We start from the raw sequence: 21202 nt of genomic DNA on the forward strand, positions 1-21202 counted from the left end.
TTTTTAAATGACAAAAATGATTTTTCTCATTCCATGTGCTATCCTTTTTTGAAAGACAAGGTATGAAAAATCAGATCTAAAATTGCTATGCTTGTCAGCCTGTTAATTAATTATATTAAAGATCCGTTTGTTTCAAAAACGAGAAGGAATAAGAAAGGGATGATTTAACATCCACAATATAGAGTCAACCTATTGTATTTGATGAGCAATAGAAGAATTTTATTAAATATTGAATAGTGATTTCTAATGTAGAGGTGGGTCAATCGTAATCAGGTTTAAACCGTTCTTTACCATGGTTTAATATTTAGAGAATATTAAGTAATCAATTAAAGATTGACCAAGACATCTTCGATCAATGATTTATCCTTTTATGAAGGACAAAAATAATTTGTTGTTTTATTGTTGATGGTCTGGAGATGTAAGTTGACAATCAATTTGCTGATCATAGGGGGTATTCAGAGACACTACTTGACTAAGAGTGATATCTGAAATGTTAGTGTTACATCCATAGTACATAAGGTTTTGTTGGCACGCAATTAGTATGTCAAATTTAGTGAGAGATGCAGAATAAAGTAGGTAATTTCTGTAGATTTCTTATGTAAAGGAAATCAATAGGTTTCCAATTGTCAAAATTTAAAGATTTGAGGATCCCAGTATTTAAGAACTTTTTTCTTTCAGTGTATTATCCTTGTTTGAAAGACAAAAACATGGTACTCAGTATTGTGTAAAGATCAGAAGAGGAATGTTAGGGATACAAATCTAGTAAGGAAAAAGTCATAACACCAGATGATAGTAGTTATAGATAGGCATTATATCCATCCTGTTCATTTAGGCCATTAGGTATCAGAGTGTTCAGCCAGAAAATCCACCTGCATTCCGCCTGCAGTAGCATTGTTTCTACGTCTCCCCCTCTGATACCCGGTTTAATTACTTGTAGAACGCATGCTTTTAAATTTGGTTTAGTTCCATGTCTATTAAATTTGGTTTAGTTCCATGTCTATTCAAGTAATGTTGAAAAAGCCAAGTCAAGCGAAATGCGCATCAGGCGCTCTACCGGCTCTCTATCCACTTAAACTAATTTGGCTGGTCACTATTTACTAGGAAGGCACTGACTCTTATTTGAATTTACTTATTTAGCAACATTAACGTTGTTTTTTGCCTGCTAGTAGTTTACTGATTAGTACACTCTTCTACTTATTGTGTATCAATCCACTAATTGTGTATTATATGGCACACCTTCGTTGTGCTAACCTTGCCACTTTGATTTCCCCACTCTCTATTTGATATTTGGGATCCTTTTGGACAGACTCACACCGGTCCAGTATTGCACTAGATAGCTTAACTGGTTGAGGTCAATCCTCTTTTTTTAGATAGTACCTGTGCAATCCGTGAACCTGCTTTTGGTGTGTCTCTGCCCAAAATCCCTCTCTATTGTCTCTGTAACTTTAGTGTTACATCTGATTTGGGGTTATGTGGATAGAGAGTCACCCATTAATTGCTTATTTTTTTTAATTTAAGTATTAACCACTACTTATACAGTAGTTTTTATCTCTTGTTAAGTTTTAATATCACACACCCACACTGCCCATCCACATTTGCCATTCCTTTTGTGAGTGCTCTCATTGCTGTTCGCTTTTCTTTATTTTTTCTATGCTTGCTTATTAAACATTAGAGCGTTTGTTTTGTACTTGTATGCCCCTTTAATATAAAAACTTCTTTGTTGGGGTCATTTGTCTCTGTTGTACACAGCTCGTTCCAGCAACCACGCACTATCTTTTGTTCACAAATAGAAGCTAAGCCTTAACGTGTCATTTCTCCTTAACAGCTGGAAGTGAAAATGCAAGTAGAGTACATGTCCTTCAGTGCTCATGCAGATGCCAAGGGTATCATGCAGCTGATTCGGCAGGCAGAGCCTCGTAATGTTCTACTGGTGCACGGAGAAGCCAAAAAGATGGAATTTCTCAAGTTGAAAATAGAACAGGAGTTTAGTGAGTTTTACAAATTGAACCTGTTTTGTCTTTGCATGGATCGACTGTGCAGCATATACATGTATTTGATCTGTAGAAGCTCTCCTATAGTTTTCTGTAGCAGATTCCATTTACTGTCACTATTAGCTTTGATAAAACATATTTTTTTTATGTCCACAGAGATTCAGTGTTTCATGCCAGCCAATGGGGAGACTTGCACCATCACGACCAATCCCAACATCCCAGTAGATATCTCATTGGGTCTCTTAAAGAAAGAGTGTGCACTCAGTAAGTTACTGTTAGCAAAAGGAAATCATTCAGTTGATTGTAGTGCAAACTACTCTCTTGTTAACTTACTAAGCTTGGGCATTTGTCTACACCAGTTAGTAGGATGGCAGATATTGTTCAAAACACATCACTAAGGACATAATTGCACAATACTCTTTTTCTACTGAGTCGTTTGTGACCAGATTGCTAAGTGAGAATAATAACATCCCTCTTTTAAACATATGGCGTTGTTTATAATGCAAGGACTCATAAACATTATTATTATTATCGTTTATTTGTATAGCGTCACAAAATTCTGTAGCATTGCCAGAAAAGGGAAATAAATTATTCTTTTGTAGTCCCAACCACAATTCTGCTGCCTTCTTAAAGTGAAAGTATATCCTAGAGTTTTACAAACGCTAAGATTTACTATTGAAACAAATAAAGGGGACTTTCATTCATGAAGTATAAGATACTTCATGTTGAAAGCTCCTTTATTTGATTCAATCAATCGCCGTTTTTAACTTGTACAGCAGCCCACGGCAAAAAAAAAAATTTGGCTGAGAGGTGACGTTTTCACCTCTTAGCCAATAGCCGTGCGGTAAATCCGGCTTGGCGCCCATGGGAGCTTTGCCAAATGAGATGATCAGTGTGAATGTATCCAGCTGTTGGGTATCTGTTCTCTTAATGTTAAGTAATTGTTATTTTCATCTATCAGTACAGTCAATCATAAAGAGGGGCACTCCACTCTTTCAAACAAAGGGCCTCCTAGCTTACTCTGTATTCTGTGGATTTTTTTAAATTTGACGCCCTTCCAGCAGAAGAAAAACAAAATATCCCACCAAATTGTCCATAAGTATTTTAATTTGAACTGGCATGCATATAGTCCACTTTTTCTAGAGGAAGGCATCTGAATACCATACTGTGATGTATTAAATTGTTTATTTAATGTTTCTAGGTCTGGCACCAGACTGTAAGAAGCCTAGATTGATGCATGGGACACTTATTATGAAGGATAATGTGAGTAAAACAGAGATAATCAGATCACACACTGCTTTAATGATTATAGTTACTCTACATGGGCCAGAACTGCAGTGACTGATTGATTGTGTTTAAGGCACTCTTATCACCACTTTCTTGTTAGTGTTTTTAAATTGTGTGTGTGTGTATATATATATATATGTATGTATGTGTGTGTGTGTATGTGTATGTATGTGTGTGTGTGTGTGTGTGTGTGTGTATATATATATATATATATATATATATATATATATATATATATATATATATATATATATATATGTGTGTGTGTATATATATATATATATATATATATATATATATATATATATATATATATATATATATATATATATATATATATTTCCTATGCCACATACATTGTAATTAATATTTATCAGGTATAATTTCTTAAACATTAAAGGCAGTTACAGATTCCTCTGAACATTTCCAAATTGTATCCATTATCAAGAACGGTTTCCTAAGCTTTTGGTTCACTAACTAAAGTAGATGCAGCGATCACAAGATTATTTAAATGTTTGATTGTGCCTACTGATCAAGGTTTTTCAGATATATTATTAAGAAGAAAATGGAGTTAAATTTATTTAAAAAAAATGACTTGCATCAGGGAGCTATGTATCATTTGAAATTAGCTATAGATTTAGCTATTAAGGCAGCTGAATGCTGGTTCTATTCAATAGAAAGTTAATTTTTCACTGTTCTAAATATGTAATCTTGGGTATATTTCAGAGTTACATCAAGCCTGTTCTACAGCAGTTATTGAAGCTGAATTCTTGCTGCTACTTTGGTAAAATAATGTTCCTACAAAATCATTTAGTGGGCTCCATTTATGAAGTTGCCATTCTGTTGAATTCACTAAATATGATCAGACCAGCCATGAGTCACACACAGTGGGCTAATTCTATAACTACACATTTTATAGTTTTCATTTTGACATAAAGCTACTTTTTGCTGCTCTATGTTTTAAAATAGAGGGTCAGACTAAATTTCCTGTACAGCAGCACCCTTTTATAATTTGTCAGTTAAACTGGTGACCATTGTTGGCTCTCTTGTCCATGTCTCCTCCAGCAGCTCAACAGGATATTAAAGGAAATAGATACACAAACATATTAATGAGCAGCAAAATAAACACATTAAGGGGCTGCCCTATGGTCTTCTATACATGCTCACTACAATTTGTATATTGCTAGCTTTGCCATGCATTATTATTATCATTTATTTGTAAAGCGCAGCCAAATTCCGTAGCGCTGGGTACAATGATAGGGGTATACAATGATAAAGATTTGTGATAAAATACAAAACATAACAAATCTAGCACAGGAGGAAGAGGGCCCTGCTCCGGAGAGCTCACAGTCTATAGGTTTAGGGTGCAGAGACATAAGGTTGGGGTAGCTTGTTACATTGGTTGTATTTGCAGCAGTGAGTAAGGCAGTTCCTGTACATGTATTAGTTTGGTTCGGATGCAGGATGGAGGAGAGATGGTAAGCCTCTCTGAATAGGTGAGTTTTCAAGGAGCGTCTGAAGCTATATAAGGTTGGAGACAGTCTTATGGAGCGGGGTAGAGAGTTCCAGAGGACAGGAGCAGCACGTGCGAAGTCTTGGAGGCGGGAGTGGGATGTAGAGATAACAGGAGTTTAGAGCGTAGGTCAGAGGTTGATCGAAGAGGATGGGATGGGGAATATTTCACGATGAGAGAGGAAATATAGTTGGGAGTTAGACTGTTGAGTGCTTTGTAAGTTAGGGCTAATACTTTAAATTGTATTCTGGAGTGTATGGGGAGCCAGTGTAGAGACTGGCAGAGCGGAGCAGCTGATGTAGATCGCCGACTTAGGTGGATGAGTCTAGCAGAAGCATTCATAATAGATTGGAGGGAGGAGAGGCAGTGTTTTGGAAGGCCATTTAGGAGTAGATTGCAATAATCAATGCATGACAAAATGAGGAAATGAATAAGTATTTTTGTAGTTTTTTGAGTAAGGAAGGGACGAATTCTGGAAATGTTGCGTAGGTGTGAACTGCAGGATTTGGTAAGCGCTTGTATATGTGCGTTGAATGTTCTGAGGCATTGGTCTAGCCCTCTGTTGTTTCCTATGGCATTCACGTCACAGGTGACAGATGTAAAAAGCTATTTAGGATGCAGTCTGGGACCCATGAAGAAATGCTGGGTTAGTTGGTATATGAAGGCATATCCACATGAAAAATAGGTGTCACCAATTTATCCCAAATAACACACGCCAGGTAAAAGAGTAGGTTTATTAGAGTAGGTTTTAGTGTTAGTATAGGTTTTTTTATTTTATTTTGGGGTGTGCTTTATTTATAAGGGAACTTTAGTATTAGAGGGGCATAACTTGGGGGGGGTATTTTTGGACTATTTTTTTTTTGGTAATGTGTTTTTTTTTTATTGAATAATTTTAGTGTTATTTTGTGTAACTTGGGGGGTTAGGTTAGGGGTCTTGGGTTAGGTAGTCAAGTAGTGTAAGGCTAGTTTTCACTACTATGGTTGTGGCAGTTTAGGAGTTAATAGGTTAGTGGGTGTTTGTTTGTGTTGGGAGATTGTGGTGGTTTAGGGGTTAAGTCGTTTAGCTATGGTTTGCTCCTTGCAGCATATTGCTATTTGTATGCTAGTTGTGCTCTCGCAATATTTATATCACTCCCAAGTATCCACCAATAGTTACACAATTGAGTTACTAAATTCAGTGCTGCTAATAAGTGACAAAAACTTCCTGGCGTGAGCCTGCACTATACAATATAATTATGCTTGGGGTATTTTATTTTTATGCTCACCCCCTTGGACTAATTGCTGCAGACACCCATGCTGTAGTAGATTATATGTAGATAACCATTTGTTTGTTAGCTGTAGCCCTGAAAAAAATATATCTGGTGGTTTTGGGTTGTTTAAAATACATTTAGCATCATTGTGAAAAATCTGAAAGCAAAATAATTTTCCACAATGAGTAAAATGCATTCTACATTCACACTTCCAGTTTGTGGATATATCCTATATTCTTTATAATTGGATTAATAAACAGCTTTCTGGTTAATTTTTCAGTGTGATTGTGAAAATGTTATATTTTTGGCTTTAGTGCTTGCTGCATTTACTTGTGTATTACTAGAATGAGACTTAGACAAAAAGAGTTAAATGAAAAACACCACGTTAATCTGATGTATGTGGCATTTTCTACTGTAGAGCCTTCGTCTAGTGTCACCAGAACAGGCATTGAAAGAGATCGGCCTTGGAGAGCACCAGCTACGTTTTACCTGCAGGTTACATGTTCAAGATGTCCACAAAGAACAAGAAACTGTATTACGGATCTACAACCATTTGAAAAGGTGATAATGACTGGCTCAAAAGGGAAAGTATTCAAGGTCTTGTACTTATTCAAGCACTTAGTGTTTAATACATTGTGTACTCACTAGGTTATTGTCTTACCCTACATCTTCTCTAAAATACACTTTTTATAACCAGTGCCATATACTTGTGTTACGCCATGTATCATTATGCATGTTATATAGTCATGTCTCTAAATAATGGGCAGAGGCCGTTTAGTCTAGGAGGTTAGAATTTACTTCCTACTGTCATTAGCACTATATGTTGAAATCCTTATGGACATATGCAGTATACTATGAAACTTTTATTATAGTAATGATTTTATTTTAGTTAGGATTGTGATACCTTTAAACAAATAAAAGAAATGCAGGATTTGGAAATGGGCATAATTGAAAATGATTTTATCCTCCTATGTTCCTCATCTATCAGGAATGCAATACATTGTTTTTTCTTGTGTACAGTGTGCTAAAGGATCGTTCAGTGCAACATCTGCCTGATGGCTCTATCATGGTGGAATCTATCCTCCTCCAGGTTTCAACACATTCAGAGGACCCAGGAACAAAGGTTTTGCTTATATCATGGACATATCAGGTAAGCTTGTGAATCTACCAGTTGCAGACGTTGTGAGCTTACACATTTTTCTTGTAATTTTATTATTTATTTATTTTTGTTTAAGTCCTCTTTATTCTTAATCAGGACTCTAATTTGCCTCCAGTTTGATATTTTGGGAGCTATAACTTTATGGGACGTCTGTAAATGAGCACCATCCCTTGTACATTTGTTCAAAATCCAGCAAGTTAATGATAGAACAAGGAATTCACGCTGATTGTTTGTTTTCTGTGTGATGCATATTGACATTATAATTATAAGTATTTCTTTGCACAAAGGTTTTTGTGAGAATTATGGAGTAAATAGGCACACATCTTTTTGCTTATGTATGATTGTAGTACAATTCAAACCTATAATGGTATAAAGGCTTACAAGAATAGGTGTGTACGTATATAAGCACAGCTTGCCCACTGAGTTATCTTTAGAATAATGAGCAAGTAGCAGTTCGCTTATAGAAATACTCATCAGGTGACGCAGCTTGGAATCAGTCGTATCGCTGTGATATAACACGCAGGTTCAGAGGAAGGATCATAGTCTGAGAACTCTTTCCTTAGAACTTTCCCTGATAGTTCCATTGAATGGATTCTAGCTTAGAAATACAGGTGGAAGCATATAAACTCTAGAGGATGGAGTGACCTGCAGTACCATCTTGGGCTCCATTATTATTGGGTTCTTTTTGTTTGTTTACAGGGCTTGGCATAGAATGTTATATTGCTGGTACAGTTGGACTCTGATGTACTGCATGGATAGAACACTCAAGTAATGTGATGATTTAGGGATCTTGCTGTATCTTAACACGTCTGACCTAAGATATATTTAAAGTGTTCCCCTTTGTATAAACAGATCCGTAATATTAGCAATATTTTAGATGGAGTTTAATTTATCAACTTATTTTTTAATGTAACGCTGAAATGCAAATACCCCGCGCTAATGCCACCCACTTCAAAAGTAATTTTTTTGTGAGCTAAAGGTTTGAATTATTCTCCAATCTGCGCTCTAGCCATACGGCATTGACGCAGTTTTTTTTTTTTTTTTTGTAGTTAGGGTGCCATTGGAGAACAGTTCAAACCATTAGCTCACCCAAATAATTACTTTTGAAGTGGTTACTACATTAAAAAGTAAGTTAAAGCGCAACAACTGATGAACTAAACTCCATCTAAAATATTGCTAACATTCCGGGTCTGTTTATACAAAGGGGAAAGTTTACCATCACTTTAAGTCAGGTCTTAGAAGATTGAACATCTGCACATTTTTGTGGAAATCATCTGAATTATACTTTTTGATCTGTCATGAAGCTGGTTCCAGATCCATTATCCTTTCTGCTAGTGTGAAGTTCTGAAGTTGCAGGTGATACACGTATGCAACTTTCTGCGACATCTCGCTGAACTTGATAAAGGCTGTAATCGGTTGGTTTTTAGTTGTTTCCTGCGTGACACTTTTAGCAGATGACTCATTGTACAGATAGTTCACATAAAGTATTTTTCACTCCCTTTAAAATTGCTGTTTAATCCCACAAATATATTTTTAAGAGCATCTTTAAAAAAAAAAAAAAAAAAAAAAAGGCCAGTAGTCTTAGACTAAGATGGAATGAGTGGTATTATTCCTTTACCACAATAAGTACCAGGTGTGGGGATGATAGACTAATTTAGAAATCTAATCTTAGGAAATAGGGTTTTCTTTCTAATGACATGATGAGTCCACGGATCATCTAATTACTATTGGGAATATCACTCCTGCCCAGCAGGAGGTGGCAAAGAGCACCACAGCAAAGCTGTTAAATATCACCTCCCTTCCCTCTAACCCCAGTCATTCTCTTTGCCTACGTTAGAGCAAGGAAGTGGTAAAATTAGGTGTTTGGAAAGATTCTTCAATCAAGAGTTTATTTTATTTTAACATCACAAGCTTGTGGTGTTTGTTCTGCTAGGGTGTAGCCGTAGTCCACATCAGTCTCTTCAGTAGAGCAGTGGTGGCTTTCAAGCAATGGGAACTTGTGGGACATAATTCTCACTGCGCCTCCCATATATCTAATGCTGCCCTAATATTGAAAGTCTAAATAAGATTACTCAGACTTTATCTTTTTTTCCACAGGTCCATGCGAGGGAGAGGACCTCTCAAACCTGGTGAGCTGCCTTGCTGCTGGGCAGAGTTCTAAGGTAAGTGCTAAGTTTATTTTCTGGGGTATATACACAGGAAAATTTGGCACTTTAATATATATAAGGACACTTAAGATGACATTATCCTTGGGAGTGAGGATATGTTATAGGGCAGTTACGGCAGGCACTGGGGACGTGGAGATATGGCTCATGTTAGGTGCAATTTCACAACTACTGTCTGCTTCATTTTTACATTATCATTTACCGACCGGGTGGTTTCCCTTTTGATACGCCCACAATGGGAGGAGTTAAACTATGTTTGCGCGCCCTTTTGTTTCATATCCTCATTTCCGGTGTTACGAAGAAGCGGTTAAGAAATTTCTCTGCTTCGTTATGGTGACGCAGCAGAAGAGCCTCAGATACTAATTATAAAGTGTATAGATGAGTCCGGACTTCTAATATCTGTGATTTATACGATCCGGTGGCAAGTAGGCACCTCAGCAAAGCTTAGCTGAGGTGTGGAGATTGTCTGCTGTTTATTATAAAAGCCAATTTTTTTTGTGTGTAAAGCAAAATAAAGACGTTACTTTTAACATTTAAAGACACAGTAACGTTTTTTTTTGTGAGTTAATTCTAGTTAAGTTAAACAATTTTAATTGTTCAAATTGTGAATAAAGATGGACCAAGAAGCCCTACAAGATGTTACATGTACTTTATGTTTTGATGCAAATGTGGAACCACCAATCCCTTTCTGTTCCTCATGTATTGAGAGAACTTTACAGTCTAGGGATAGACTTTTTTCTGAGCCAACATTGTCTGGGGCGGATGCTGTTCAGGAGCCTTATGACAATGTGCAATATATGCCGCAGCTTTCTCCTCAAGTGTCCCAAAACTTAGCGTTCATTCAACCAGTGCCCTGTGCTTCCTCCACTACTCCATCTGGAGTTACCTTGCAAGACATCGCTTCCCTCATGTCCTCTGCGGTTTCGGATGCGTTGTCTGCATTTCCCATGCTGCAGGGAAAGCGCAAGAGGAAAGGTTAACAATCAGTGAGCAAGGTTGCTGACTCAGTTATTGCTATCTCAAAGGTCCCCTCTCAGAAGCCTGAGGAGGAGGATACTTTGGTAGCATCTGAGGGTGAAATCTCAGATTCTGACAGTGTAATTCCTCCTGCTGATACTGAAGTAGTATCTTTCAGGTTTAAGCTAGAACACCTCGGTCTGTTACTTAAGGAGGTTTTAGCTACTCTGGACGACAGCGACACCACGCTCGTAGTTAATCCTAATAAATCCAGTAAGCTAAACAAATATTTTGATGTACCTTCCATGGTGGAGGTTTTGCCTGTACCAGATCAAGCTACTGAGATCATTGCAAAAGAATGGGAGAGACCGGGTATCCCTTTTTCTCCATCCCCTATATTTAAAAAGATGTTTCCCATAGCGGACTCTATCAAGCATTCTTGGCAAACAGTATCCAAGGTGGAAGGGGCAATTTCCACTCTGGCCAAGAGGACTACTATCCCCATTGAGGATAGTTGTGCTTTTAAGGATCCTATGGACAAAAACATTAGAGGGGTTACTCAAGAAGATGTATGTACACCAGGGTTTACAATGGCAACCTGCATTGTGCATTGCTACCGTCACTAGTGCGGCGGCATATTGGTTTGATGCGTTGTCTGATGCTATAAGGACAGACACTCCTCTTGATGAAATCCAGGATAGGATAAAGGCCCTTAAGTTGGCTAATTCCTTTATTACGGATGGTTCCCTACAGGTGATCAATCTGGGAGCAAAGATTTCAGGTTTTGCTGTACTGGCTCGCAGAGCTTTATGGTTAAAACCTTGGTCTGCGGACGTGTCATCTAAGTCTAAACTTTTAGTGATTCCTTACAAGGGAAAGACCTTGTTTAAACCGGGTTTGACGGAAATAATTTCTGACATTACGGGAGGAAAGGGTAATTTTCTCCCTCAGGATAAGAGAAACAAGCAAAAGGGACGTCGGATAAATTTTCGTTCCTTTCGAAATTTCAAGGGAAATCCTTACACTTTCTCTTCCAAGCAGGAGCAGTCCAAACCTTCCTGGAGACCTAATCAGTCTTGGAACAAGGGTAAACAATCCAAAAAGCCTGCTACTGAATCAAAAACAGCATGAAGGGCCTGCCCCTGATCCGGGACTGGATCTTGTAGAGGGCAGACTTTCCTTCTTCTCTCAAGCTTGGGTTCGAGATGTTCAGGATCCCTGGGCAGTGGACATCGTGTCCCAGGGATACAAACTAGAGTTCAAAAACTTTCCTCCCAGAGGCAGGTTTCTACTTTCAAGATTATCTGTAGACCAGACAAAAAGAGAGACGTTCTTACACTGTGTACGGGACCTCTCCGACCTGGGAGTGATAGTTTCTGTTCCGATGCAGGAATGGGGTCTGGGGTTCTATTCCAATCTGTTTGTGGTTCCCAAAAAGGAGGGAACCTTCAGACCAATTTTAGACCTCAAGAGTCTAAACAAATTCCTCAGAGTACTGTCCTTCAAGATGGAAACTATTCGTTCCATTCTTCCTTTGATCCAAGAAGGTCAATTTATGACAACCGTGGATTTAAAGGACATGTTCCCATCCACAGGGACTATCACATGTTTCTAAGGGTTGCATTTTTAGACAAACACTTCCAGTTTGTGGCTCTTCCATTCGGCCTTGCCACAGCTCCCAGAATTTTCTTGAAGGTTCTTGGATCCCTGTTGGCGGTGCTCCGATTGCGGGGCATTGCAGTGGCGCTGTATCTGGATGATATCCTGGTCCAGGCGCCATCCTTTCAACAAGCAAGATCCCACACGGAAATGTTACCTTTCACGGATGGAAGGTAAATTTGGAAGAGTTCCTTAGTTCCAAATACAAGGGTAATCTTCTTGGGAACCATAATAGATTCCTTATCAATGAAGATTTTTCTGACAGAAGTCAGGAAATTTAAAGATTTTCGAATCTTGCCTACAGCTTCAGTCCTCTCCTCGGCCATCAGTAGCTCAGTGCATGGAGGTAATCGGGCTGATGGTGGCAGCAATGGACATCATCCCGTTCGCACGTTTCCACCTCAGACCTCTGCAGTTAAACATGCTCAGTCAGTGGAACGGAGATTATGCGGATCTGTCTCCGCGAATATAGCTGGAGCAGGAGACAAGGGATTATCTTCTTTGGTGGTTGTCTCAGGATCTTCTCTCCAAGGGAACCTGCTTTTGCAGACCCTCTTGGGTGATTGTGACAACAGACGCCAGCCTTCTGGGATGGGGAGCAGTCTTGGGCTCTCTAAAGGCTCAGGGAACTTGGACTCATTCGGAGTCTGTTCTGCCCATAAACATTCTGGAGTTGAGAGCAATCTTCAATGCTCTTCTGGCCTGGCCCCAGTTAGCCTCGGCCCGGTTCATCAGGTTCCAGTTGGACAACATAACTTCAGTGGCTTACATCAACCATCAGGGAGGAACGCAGAGTTCCTTAGCCATGACGGAGGTAGCCAAGATAATTTGGTGGGCGGAGACACACAATTGCTGTCTGTCGGCGATCCACATCCCAGGGGTGGACAACTGGGATGCGGACTTCCTGAGCAGGCAGACCTTTCACCCTGGGGAGTGGGAACTCCATCCGGAAGTATTTTCCAGCCTGATTCTCAAATGGGGTCAGCCGAAATGGGATCTTATGGCATCTCTGCAGAATGCCAAGCTTCAGAGGTACGGGTCGAGGTCAAGGGACCCTCAGGCTGTACTGATAGACGCCCTGGCGGTACCTTGGAATTTCAGTGTTGCATACCTATTTCCTCAGTTAGCTCTGCTACCTCGAGTCGTTGCTCGAATCAAGCAGGAGAGGGCATCGGTGATCCTCATTGGACCGGCATGGCCTCACAGGATTTGGTATGCAGATCTGGTGGACATGTCATCTCTTCCACTTTGGAGACTTCCATTGAGGAAGGACCTTCTACTTCAAGGGCCCTTCCTTCATCCAAATCTAGTTTCTCTGAAGCTGACTGCTTGGAAATTGAACGCTTAATTTTATCCAAGCGGGGATTTTCAGAATCGGTCATAGAGACCATGATTCAGGCTCGTAAACCTGTGACTAGAAAGATTTATCACAAGATATGGCGCAAATATCTTTATTGGTGTGAATCCAAGGGCTCCTCTTGGAGTAGAGTTAGGATTCCTAGAATTCTGTCTTTTCTCCAAGAAGGTTTGGAGAAGGGATTATAGGCAAGTTCCCTAAAGGGTCAAATATCTGCCTTGTCCATTTTGTTACATAAACGTCTGGCGGATGTACCAGACGTGTAATCGTTTTGTCAGGCCTTGGTCAGGATCAGGCCTGTGTTCAAACCAGTTACTCATCCCTGGAGTCTTAATTTAGTTCTTAAGGTTCTTCAAGGGGCTCCGTTTGAGCCTATGCATTCCTTAGATATTAAATTGTTATCTTGGAAAGTTTGGTTTCTTGTTGCTATTTCATCTGCTCGTAGAGTGTCAGAGCTCTCGGCATTACAGTATGATTCTCCTTACCTTATTTTTCACTCGGATAAGGTAGTTTTACATACCAAATTAGGGTTTCTCCCTAAAGTAGTTTCTGACCGGATCATTAATCAGGAGATTGTGGTTCCTTCCTTGTGTCCTAATCCTTTTTTCTCAGAAGGAACGGCTTCTGTACAATCTGGACGTGGTACCTGCCCTAAAATTCTATTTACAGGCAACTAAGGACTTCCGTCAGTCTTCTGCTCTGTTTGTGGTATTCTCTGGGAAACGTAAGGGACAGAAAGCTACAGCTACTTCTTTCTTTGTGGCTGAAGAGTATCATTCGCTTTGCCTATGAAACTGCTGGACAGCAGCCTCCTGAGAGAGTTACGGCTCATTCTACGAGGGCTGTTTCCTCTTCCTGAGCATTCAAAAATGAAGCTTCTGTGGAACAGATTTGCAAGGCTGCAACTTGGTCCTCTCGTCACACTTTTTCAAAATTCTATAAATTTGACGCTTTTGCCTCGGCTGAGGCCGCTTTTGGGAGAAAGGTTCTTCAAGCAGTGGTGCCTTCTGTTTAAGTTCCCTTGTCCCTCCCTTATCCTCTGTGTACTCTAGCTTGGGTATTGAGTCCCAATAGTAATTAGATGATCCGTGGACTCATTGGGTCATTAGAAAGAAAACAAAATTTATGCTTACCTGATAAATGTATTTATTTCTTGACACGATGAGTCCACGGCCCGCCCTGTTCTTTAGAATGTTGGTATGTTATAAACTTCAGACACCTCTGCACCTTGTGGCTTCCTTTCTCTCCTATACTTCGGTCGAATGACTGGGGTTAGAGGGAAGGGAGGTGATATTTAACAGCTTTGCTGTGGTGCTCTTTGCCGCCTCCTGATGGGCAGGAGTGATATTCCCAATAGTAATTAGATGATCCATGGACTCATGGTGTCAAGAAATAAATACATTTATCAGGTAAGCATAAATTTTTTTTTTTTTTTTAAATTACAGGCATATTTGTGGAGAAGCAACGGTTTTGATTTGTGTTTTATTTAGTAGTCCTGACAGATACACAATGTATTATTGCTGTTCCAGTGTTTTTCAATTCCAGTCATCAGGGCACACGGACAGGACATATTTTTAGGATATTTTAAAGGGAGATGAAACCCAAAAATGTTCTTTCATGATTAAAATAGAGCACACCATTTTCCAATTAACTTCTATTATTTAATTCCTTTTGTTGGTATCCTTTGTGGAAAAGCATATCTCGATAGGCTCAGGAGGTGGGAGCTACTTAACTCCCAGTAGTGCATTGCTGCTCCTTCAATAAAGGTTACCAAGATAATCAAGCAAAATTGATACTAGAAATAAATTGGAAAGTTGTTTAGAATTGGATCTGAATCATGAAAGAAAAAAATTGTGTTTCATGTCCCTTTTAAAGGGACAGTCTACTCCAGAATTTTTATTTTTTTAAAAAGATAAATAATCCCTATTACCCATTTCCCAGTTTTGCATAATCAACACAGTTATATTAATATACTTTTTACCTTGCCTCTGCAGACTGCCCCCTTATTTCATTTTTTTTTGACAGACTTGCATTTTAACCAATCAGTGCCCTCTCATAAGTAACTCAACGAGCATAATCACAATGTTATCTATATGGCACACATTAACTAATGCCCTCTAGCTGTGAAAAATTGTCAAATGCATTGAAATAAGGCGGCTTTCAAGGGCTTGGAAATTAGCATATGAGCCTACCTATGTTTAGCTTTCAACTAAGAATACCAAGAGAACAAAGCAAATTTGATAATAAAAGTGAATTGGAAAGTTATTTAACCCCTTAAGGACCAAGGATGTGCTATGTACGTCCTAAAAAAATAATCAGTTAAGGACCAAGGACGTACATAGCACATACTCAGTAAAACTGAGCACTGGAAGCGATCGTGATCGCTTCCAGCTGCTCTCAGGGTATTGCAGCGATGCCTTGATATTGACCCTCTCGGCATCAGCCAGCGATGGTGCAGATCGGAGGAAGGTGGGTGGGCGGCAAATCACGAGAGGAGGGCGGGAAACCAGCGTTAAGGGGGGCAGGAGCGGGTGGGACTGCTACGCCACGCTACTGAGGAGGGTGAAGGAGGAGAGAGGAATCCCTGCCTGCAAAGGGATCTGGGAGGGGGTTTGTTAATGTGGGGGGGCAGCTACAGTAAGCAAAAAAGTGGTGGTGTTTTTTTTTTGTTTGTGTTTTTTTAAAACAAATACCATAATTTAGAGAAACTGGGTATTGGCAGATGGCGTTGACAATTGTGAGGTGGGGGATGGAAGAGAGCTGTTTGAGAGGGGTCAGGGAGGGATCAAGGGGTGGGATGTATCAGGTGGGGGGCTGATCTCTATACTAAAGCTAAAATTAACCCTACAAGCTACCTAATTAACCCCTTCACTGCTGGGCATAATACAAGTGTGGTGTGCAGCGGCATTAAGCGGCCTTCTAATTACCAAAAAGCAATGCCAAAGCCATATATGTCTGCTATTTCTGAACAAAGGGGATCCCAGAGAAGCATTTACAACTATTTGTGTCATAATTACACAAGCTGTTTGTAAATAATTTCAGTGAGAATCCTAAAGTTTGTGAAAAAGTTGCCCTATAACTTGCAAAAAAATATGTAAACAATGGGTATTTCTAAACTATTTAGCATGGGTGTTTTTTAGTGGTTGTAGATGTGTAGCAGATTTTGGGGGTCAAAGTTAGAAAAAGTGTGGGTTTATTTTCAATTTTTTCATCATATTTTATAAAACAAATTTAAAGTAAATTATGATATGATGAAAATAATGGTATCTTTAGAAAGTCCATTTAATGGCGAGAAAAACAGTATATAATATGTTTGGGGTAAAGTAAATGAGTAGGAGGAAAATTACAGCTAAACATGAACACCGCAGAAATCTAAGAATAGCCCTGGTCCTTAACGGTAAGAAAATTGAAAAATGGTCTGGTCACTAAAGGGTTAAAATTGCATTTTCCATATCTGAATCATGGAAGTTTTATTAATAAATTTAATAAAATTTAATTTTAATCTGAGTACAGGTGAAATAATCAGATGATTAGTAACCATTGTTATTACAGGGACATGAAACCCAAAAAAATTCTTTCATGATTCAGTCAGAGAATACAATTTTAAACAACTTTCTAATTTACTTCTATTATCTAATCTGTTTCATTCTCTTCGTATCATTTGTTGAAGGAGCAGCAATGCACTAATGGTTTCTAACTGAAAACATGGGTGAACCAATCACAATCAATATATATATGCAGCCACCAATCAACAGCTAGAACCTAGGTTCTCTGCTGCCCCTGAGCATGCCTGGATAAACCTTTCAGCAAACGATAACAAGAGAAGGAAGCAAATTAAATAATAGAAGTAAATTGGAAAGTTGTTTTAAATTGTATTCTCTATCTGAATCATGAAAGAAAAATTTTGGGTTTCATGTCCCTTTAACCTGCTCTCACTGAAAAGCTGGCCTGTTAATGTGCCATGAGGAATGGAATTGAGAAACACTGTCCTATTCATCTACAGCATCTACTCTCTCTCTGTTCAGAGAACGATCACAACTTTGTTGCTATTTCGGATTGACAAAGCAGTGTTGGATAATTTACACAAAGTCCTTAGCAGCTCATGCCAGATATTCACTATATATTTAAAGGAAACAAGAGAAAAACAGTTGGATAGTCATCACTCCCAAAGTTGCTTGATTTCCAGGTGACCATTCTAGGAAGAATCCTAGTCTCCCAGCTGCAATTGGTTTTTCAAATAAATTAGTTTTTTCCCTATAAACAGGAAAGTCTGGAAAATCTATTCACTGTTGTGTTATTAACAAATGTAAGCTGGGAAGCCATAGAAAATTCCACAAAATGTTTACTTGTTCTCCAAATCCTAAATAAATAGTAATAATCTTACAACATAAATTGGAAGGTGTCGGAGACTTTCAGTACTAGATGTTGACTGCTGAATCTTTACATATAAGAGACTCGCATACCTTCTAAGTTTGACAATCCTTTTTGGTACTAGGAGGCTCATAAAAGTGTCTGGATGTCTGGGGTGGCGTATAGGTGGTCTATCGGGCATAGCTAAGTGGTCTAAGTCAGAGATCAGGACATATCGCCCAGGGGCAGAGTCAGACACTTGGGGGTGTGACAAGTATGTCATAGGTGGCTCAGGCATTTCTGTATGGGGTTTACAGGTTCCAAAGTTTCATTATGTGAACCTGTGAGAAGATAGAGGGAGAGAGATGGTAGGGGAGCTCTTCTTTCAGTGAAATTGTTCAGAGCAGCCATTTTGTCCTCCTTACAATCACTTTTAATTGCTATCAGTATTTCTATGTTGTTATTATCTGACGCTGGCTCCTAACGTTTTTGGTTATTGTCATTATGTATGTATAGAAATACAACTGTTTGGCTTCTAAAAGTATGTCTGGCTCCTAAATGTTAAACAGATTTGTTGACCCCTGCTTTAAAATCGTGTAAAGTACCTTTTTTAGTATCAACTTTATTATTGTAAGTATCAGCTATAGTAAATGAATAGGCATTAAAGGGACACTAAACCCAAATTTTTTATTTTATGATTCAGGTAAAGAATACAATTTTAAACAACTTTCCAATTTACTTTTATTATCGAAGTTGGGTCATTCTTTAGATATTATTGTTGGAAAAAATAGCAGTGAACATGGCTGAGTCAATCACACGAGGCATGTATGTGCAGCCACCAATCAGCAGCTACTGAGTCTATCTAGATATGCTTTTTAGCAAAGGATATCAAGATAATAGAAGTAAATTAAATAATAGAAGTAAATTAGAAAGTTGCTTAGAATTGCATGCTCTTACTAAATCCTGAAAGAAACATTTTGGGTTTCATGTCCCTTTAAAATTACCAGTCTCCCTTTTTTATCTACTATAAACAGATCATTTTGTCATGTTTTACTCCATTATTTTTTTGTTCCAGGATGAAGACTTGGGAAGTTTCCTAACCTCACTGCTAAAGAAAGGACTTCCCCAAGTAACAAGTTAAGATACATTTCAGCCTGACATGTATCCCTACAAACGGAGAGTCATTTCAGACTGATAACCTGGTTTCTGTAGCAAACCAACCAAGGGAATGAGTTGTTACATGATCTTTGAAGAAATGATGAGTTTTTATATCCCACTCCCAGAGACTATTGTATATAAAAGGCTCTTTAAGTTGCATTGTATAGGAATTTTCCGTCTTTGCTGTTCAAAAAGGGTTTCAGAATGCATTGGTGTTTTTTGCTGAATAATGCACAGTGATTGTCTCCCTTGTGATATAATGGGAATCACATATTAGAGAGATATCATATAAACTTAATGGAATGTCAGTCTGTGCTTTATTATAAATTTTTACTTTATTTTTAATAAAGTCCTGTTTTTTTCCACATGCTTTTCCCATGTCTGACTTATTACCAATGAGGCAGTATGTGTTGTGGACATACATTTTGCTTAAAACAAAATTTTTATCTGCAGATATGGATGCACCTGTCTTCCAAGAACTTTTTGCTTTTTTTCCATTTTTTTTTTTTTTAAAAACAAGCTTTATTAACAAAATGTAAGTAGTACAATTAAAGCAGGATTGAGATACATAATGATAGCACATTGAGTGTTAGTTTGACATTGTACACAATCCACTATAAAACATCAATTAAAGAAACACAGAAGAAAATTAATAAAGAATAATTATTTTTTAGCCTTTCGTTTTAACTTTTCTTGTTTAATCATTTTGTATTGAACATGTTAATCTGAGTCATACAAACATTGAGTTTGAGCATAAAGGAGGCGCCAACCAATTATACCTCTTAGTTGTTATCATACATGAAGTTGTAAATTGAGCATTTTGAACAAAAAGGAGAGGGGGAGAAGGGGGAAAGGACGGCGGGAGTCCAGTTTAGCCCTGAACAGCCTGTACACTGACAATGTAATACGTGCAGTATGTGCAGTATGTGTGTCATAGATCAGTCATGTCTAGTTTACTAATCCTCATATAATGATACCGTTCCAGGTGTAGTAAATCATTGACTTGGGAAGACCAGTCTAGCTTAGAGGTGACTACGCTAGATTTCCACAACTTAGGGATGTGTTTTTTAGTTTTGCTGTCTTTTAGTTTGGTTACATTAAGAAATAATAGGATTCTGGGATCATTTGGGACCTGAGTCCCCAGAATAACCTTTTAAAATATCAGACCAGAAGGTAACCAGTTTTGGACAAGACCACCATATGTGTAGCATAGTGCCTTTCAGGCCACACCCTATTTATTTAGATGGTAATAGATTTGATGTAGCCTGAAAGGTGTCAGGTACCACCTGCTCACAAATTTAAAATGGATTTCTTGCATTTCTGCAGACATTGAGCCTTCTTTAGCTATCTTAAAGGATGTTAACCATTTTGTTTTGCACACTTCAATACCGATTCCTTACACCATGCCTGTATGTAAGGAGGAGTCACTGAATTATCGGGTAGTAGCAACAACTTATATAGAATTGATATAGTGTGCCTGGGGACAATGTGGAGGATGCACAATGTTCAAATAGAGTAAGGCCTCTGTTAACTTTTTTACAATTTATAAACATTAAGCAAAACTGAACGAGTTGGGCATAGCTAAACCAAGAGGAAAATAAAACATTGTACTACTCAAAGTTTTTCTGGAGGCTCAATCTTGCCATCTTCAAGGGCACAAAATAATAAACCCTCCTGAAGGCTGGAGGTGTTCGTAGAGGGAGGCACGCGTGTTGTGTAGGACAAATCAGGATTTTCTCTAATAGGTAATAAAGGAGAATGAGGAGTAGGAATGTGTGTGCCTGTAGCAATTACTCTGTCCCATTCCTGAAAAATTCTGCAGTCAGTGGGTGTCTGGAAATTGACTGTGTCCGATCACATGCTACTGTCCCTATGTTACCTTTCCCAAATATGAGGTTGTCCATTCGGACCCATGCCTTATGTTCATAATTATGGCTCCACTCCACTAGTCTCTGCAGCAGAACCAACAGTCTTTAAAGAGTTAGGTCTGGGACTCCCATACCCACCCTGTCTCTTGTGAAATACATAGTGTGTTTCCTCACTCTGGGGTTTTCCATGCCATATGTACCCCTCAATCATTTTTTTGACTTGAAGAACATATTTTGGTGGAAGCGGGATCGGTAGCGTTTGAAAAAGATAGGAAGAATTGGAATCATAAAAATGAATATCCTTCCACGTCTCCTTTAACTTTGAGACTGGTTTGCTATTCCATAAGGATAGGTCCCTGAAGACTTAATCTTCAAGACATTGATAATTTTGGGTAAAGAGGTTGTGTGGGTTAGGTGTCAGATAAATACCAAGGTGTTTTAATTTGTTGTGCACTATTGGTAAATTATATGTTGATTTGATTAAATCT

The 21202-nt window shown here is 38.6% G+C and overlaps 1 protein-coding gene across 3 annotated transcripts in view; it reads left to right on the top strand.

Annotated features, from left to right (window-relative positions):
* Nucleotides 1-19213, top strand: part of INTS11 (integrator complex subunit 11) — a 69872-nt gene extending 50659 nt beyond the window's left edge. For all 3 annotated transcript variants that reach the window (XM_053690524.1, XM_053690523.1, XM_053690525.1), the window contains 6 exons: nucleotides 1826-1988; nucleotides 2148-2255; nucleotides 3193-3254; nucleotides 6460-6602; nucleotides 7062-7191; nucleotides 18764-19213. In XM_053690524.1, the coding sequence (XP_053546499.1) occupies nucleotides 1826-1988; nucleotides 2148-2255; nucleotides 3193-3254; nucleotides 6460-6602; nucleotides 7062-7191; nucleotides 18764-18829 (672 nt within the window). In that variant the 3' untranslated portion in view covers nucleotides 18830-19213. The remainder of the gene's footprint in view (nucleotides 1-1825; nucleotides 1989-2147; nucleotides 2256-3192; nucleotides 3255-6459; nucleotides 6603-7061; nucleotides 7192-18763) is intronic.
* The last annotated feature ends 1989 nt before the right edge of the window (nucleotides 19214-21202 follow it).

This window comes from Bombina bombina, chromosome 8 (assembly GCF_027579735.1).
Source record: "Bombina bombina isolate aBomBom1 chromosome 8, aBomBom1.pri, whole genome shotgun sequence".
NCBI lineage: Eukaryota > Metazoa > Chordata > Amphibia > Anura > Bombinatoridae > Bombina > Bombina bombina.